The sequence below is a fragment of the Triticum aestivum genome, chromosome 7D, assembly GCF_018294505.1.
Source record: "Triticum aestivum cultivar Chinese Spring chromosome 7D, IWGSC CS RefSeq v2.1, whole genome shotgun sequence".
In the NCBI taxonomy this organism is placed as follows: Eukaryota; Viridiplantae; Streptophyta; class Magnoliopsida; order Poales; family Poaceae; genus Triticum; species Triticum aestivum.
In genome coordinates, this window is record NC_057814.1 from 193,436,315 (window position 1) to 193,440,331 (window position 4,017).

Below are 4,017 nucleotides of genomic sequence, written 5' to 3' on the forward strand. Positions count from 1 at the left end.
ATACCAAAATAACAGTTTTCAATAACTATTTAAAACTCTTTTTTCCTATAAATATTTTTTAAATTATTTTAGAAAAGTATTTGTTGTTTTCAATTCTATCATTTTGTATTATTAGTTATGAAAACTTAAAATGACAGTTTTAAATACCTATATAAATTATGATTTAAAATACCCTTTTCCTTCAAACCTGGCATGGATGTCTACTCGAGCACGCTATGTAGAACTTGATGTTTTTTGGATATTCTTGAAATGACCCTAACTTTTTGCCAGCAGGTGGCATGCCCATGGTAGGCATCGATGCCCCCAATATTTTTTCCATGGCCTTGTATAACCAATTCAAGGCACCAACCCAAGTTGCTTGAGTTTTTGACAAGTTTTGCATTTTCTAAAGTTTTCTCGGTCGATAAATGGATAGACATGTTGCAACTTACATACAGTGTCGAAAGTCGTTCAAACCTGCCATGGATGCCTACCATTAGCATATCCATCTAGTAGCAAAAGTTGGGGTAATTTCAAGGATATCCGCAAAAACATCATGTTCAACGGAGTGTGTTCAGGTTGCCCAGAAGGGTCCGTCTGAGAGCACGTTGTTTTTCGACATCCTTGAAATGGCCCTAATTTTTTTTCATGGCCTCATATGAACAATCCAAGGCACCATGACAAGTTGTTTTGGTTTTCGACAAGTTTTGTATTTTCCTCGAAATAGCTCCATTTCTTCATGGCCTTGTATGACCAATTCAAAGCACCATGTCAAATTGTTTGGGTTTTCGCCCAATTTTGCATTTTCAAAAAATGTTTATAGTTTCAGTAAAATCTTTACAATTTTGGAAAAAATGTTCTTCAAATTTTAAAAATATTCAAAAAATCAATGTATTTTCATAAAAAATGGTTCACAATTTTGAAAATAAATCATGTCCCAAAGAAGTTCAAATTTTGGAAAACATTTCATTTAAAAAAATATTCCAAAAGAGGAGAAAACACATTAGTTCTTTTTAGCTATAAAAAACTCTTTAGCTACAATATCAGTGTCCGGCCAGCTTGTACAGTACCAATTTTGTTATGTTACAGTATTTCCAAAATAAAACTCCTACTTTACGTCCATTCTAGGTCATAGTAAACTCTGCATATGCATCACCAAATCGTCTTTGTTCTGGTGGTATTAGCAAGTTCACCTCTGCTCGGGATCTTGGGTTTGATTCCTAGCAGGCCCATGATTATTTTTGGGCCGGTCCAAGGCAGACTCAGAAAGGTATGGACAGATCTGGTTGTACCGAAGTAGAAGTGTTTTTTTCTTAACATAGTACACACGCATACGCTCATACATATGCACACACACTCACCCCTATGAACGCGCACCCCCCCTAGTACCCCGAAAGACTTGAGCCGCAACATCCTTTTGAGATTGACAAAGTCGTCATAGATGCATTCATAGTCAACGGGAACATACCCTTACATCGAACGCACATCGCCAAAAGGCCCGAAATAAATCCAGAAAAATGCGAGCACCGGTGTCAAGACTAGGACTCGAACCCTCGTGGGATGGGGATACCACTCTCCTCCTAACCTTCGGACCACATGTTTGATGTTATTCACCATAATCTAAGGGTCAATTCTGCATGGGAGTTTGTGCCATTCTTTGGGCAGTTTGAGATTGTCAAAATGAGTGTGTTTTTAACAAATCATCTATTTCAATTTTTTGCGGGTTATCTTTAGAGCTACAAAATTATTTCGTATGTGGTCATCGCAACGTGTGGACACTTATGACTTTTGGATGCAGCCATCTGAAAATGATTGCATGGGACTTGTTCAACCAGTTTGGCTAGCATGACAGTAGTAGATTATGTGGAAGTTTCTAATTGTTGTGGCCTTGTTTTGTTTTGTTTTGTTTCTTTTGGTATTTAGAGACTTGGATTTGGTTCACGTTTAATAAAATGGCTGTGTCCATCTTATGATGCAGAGGCGGGATTTTCTCCTTTTTTTAAAAGAAACTAGTGACGATGAAGTGCTGAGCACAATGTTTATATTACATCGTCGATCGAGTGCACGCCATCATTAACCAATTAGTAGAGTTTACTGTGGCTACTACGGTGAGTACATAGCAAAGATGAGAAGATTAGGGAATGGGACAGCAACATAGAAAGAGGATAGAGCAGAGAGTAACTCTGTGAATTCTGGGAGGATGTATATGTGTAGTGCTGATGTATCGGTTCGCTGTTAGCTCCACTGACGAGGCTGCTGCGACGACGAGAGGATGATGGCGTCGAGTGCCGCCTTCACCTGGGAGATCTCCGGCGCCTCGCCGCCCTGCGCAGGCCAGAATGCGTCCGTCTCGAGCACCTGACATCATTTGCTTGTTAGCTACTAGGATCAGACAAGTGCCGGCTAAGAAACGAGGCCGAAGACGCCGGATTCACATTGCTAAACCGATTAATGTATGTACCGTAAGCTGGAGCTGCATGAACTTGACGTAAGTGATGGCCTTGTCGAGCATGGTGACCATGTCCACCTTGTTGCCGTTGGGCACCAGCTCCTGCAGAACTCTCAGACGCTCCCCGATCCGCTCACGACGAGTCTGTAGTCCACAGTAATTCAGTAAACCTTGTCAGTTCACTGAGAATTGAGGTTGAGCTCCCTTAATTGCGATGGTTCGGGACGAAACTCCATGAGCGTACCTTGGCAGCATCGCTTTGAGGGTCTTTGGCTGAAGTGGTGGCCGCGGACGTTTTGATAGGCTTGACTGCTGATTTCCTGTCGCCGCCGCACTGCTTCTTGGGAAGAGTAGTGCTTTCTTGCTCCGTTCCCTGCTGTGCCTGCGCGCGCGCACGAGGCCGCTTGTGCGAAGGGGAGGCCGCCGGGGGACCGTTGCCGCCGCAGCCCTCGAAGCTGAAGCTTCCCGCCGGCGCGGTTGCCGTTGACGGGCTGTAGCTCAGCTGGTCCGCGGCGTCCATCCACGCGGCAGCAGCGCACTTGTCCTCGCCCGGGCTGTCGAAGGTGAGCACCGAAGAGGAGGAGGACATGCGGCCGGCTGGGCTGGTCCAGCCGAGGTCGTGGCTCCCGAACGCGTTGACACTGCCCGGCGCCTCGGCGCCAAGATTGCCGGTCGGCAGCTCCCATGCGTGGGCGTGGCCACCGAGCAAGCATTCCTCCTCGAGGAGATGGGAGTGGTGATCGTACCCGTAGCCGAACCCGAGGACGCCGCCGGCGTCCATGAATGCCGGCACACCGTCACCGACGAAGCCGTCGTAGCAAAACGTGGCTGGCTGACCCACTAGAGCCATGGCGGCGGCAATGAGCAAAGTAAGCGAGCTACTCTACGTAAGTGTTGGTGTATCAAACAGCGACACGTGTGTATGTAATGTCTCTGTATGCTAGCACACGAGAACAGGGGAGGAACTAGGCTTCTGTGATTTGGTAAGGTACTCTTGGGCACAGCCTTATATAGCGCTGCTCTGCGACGACGCCCACATGGCCACTGGGGAAGACGGCGATTAAACAAGCGCATGCCATGGAGGCATTAGCATGGCCGGATTATAGAAATGCAATTGCATTTAATGCCCTCAATTGCTTAGGGTCGCTAGGGAGATACTGGCACTCCCCTCCGTATGATCGATCCAGATTCACGTATAATTGCGCATCCTTGCTCAAGTCTACTCCATCTGCAAAGAACAACAAATGGACGCGCGAGCTGGTTCAGGACTTCGGAGCAAAGATCGGCGGGATGGTGACACACCAAATGGTTTTTGGAAAGAATTGGCTTGCGAATCCTTGTTTTCTTCTTCTTTTTTTAGGCCCTGTTTGAAACAAAGGAATTGCCATCCTATATTCCATTGAAATTCCTATGAAGGTATCTCATAAGAATTTTGGAGGAAATCAAACATGAGGTTTAACCTTATGTTTTCTTCTCATTGTGTCCATGTTTTCAGTGTTTTTTAGCGTGATTTCCAAACGACAGTTATGCAGTTTTTTGTGGCTAGTTCAAATCGGAATTCAGGATACATGACATCTCAATTCATTTGT

At 45.2% G+C, this 4,017-nt stretch overlaps 1 protein-coding gene across 1 annotated transcript; it reads right to left on the minus strand.

Annotated features, from left to right (window-relative positions):
• Nucleotides 1-2,122: 2,122 nt before the first annotated feature.
• On the minus strand, nucleotides 2,123-3,392 carry LOC123171286 (transcription factor LRL2). Its single transcript, XM_044588856.1, has 3 exons — nucleotides 2,673-3,392; nucleotides 2,441-2,572; nucleotides 2,123-2,337 (listed from the first exon to the last, which is right to left on the minus strand). Exons 1-3 carry the CDS (start codon nucleotides 3,276-3,278, stop codon nucleotides 2,215-2,217), a joined length of 861 nt encoding a protein of 286 aa, XP_044444791.1. The 5' UTR covers nucleotides 3,279-3,392; the 3' UTR covers nucleotides 2,123-2,214.
• Nucleotides 3,393-4,017: the final 625 nt, after the last annotated feature.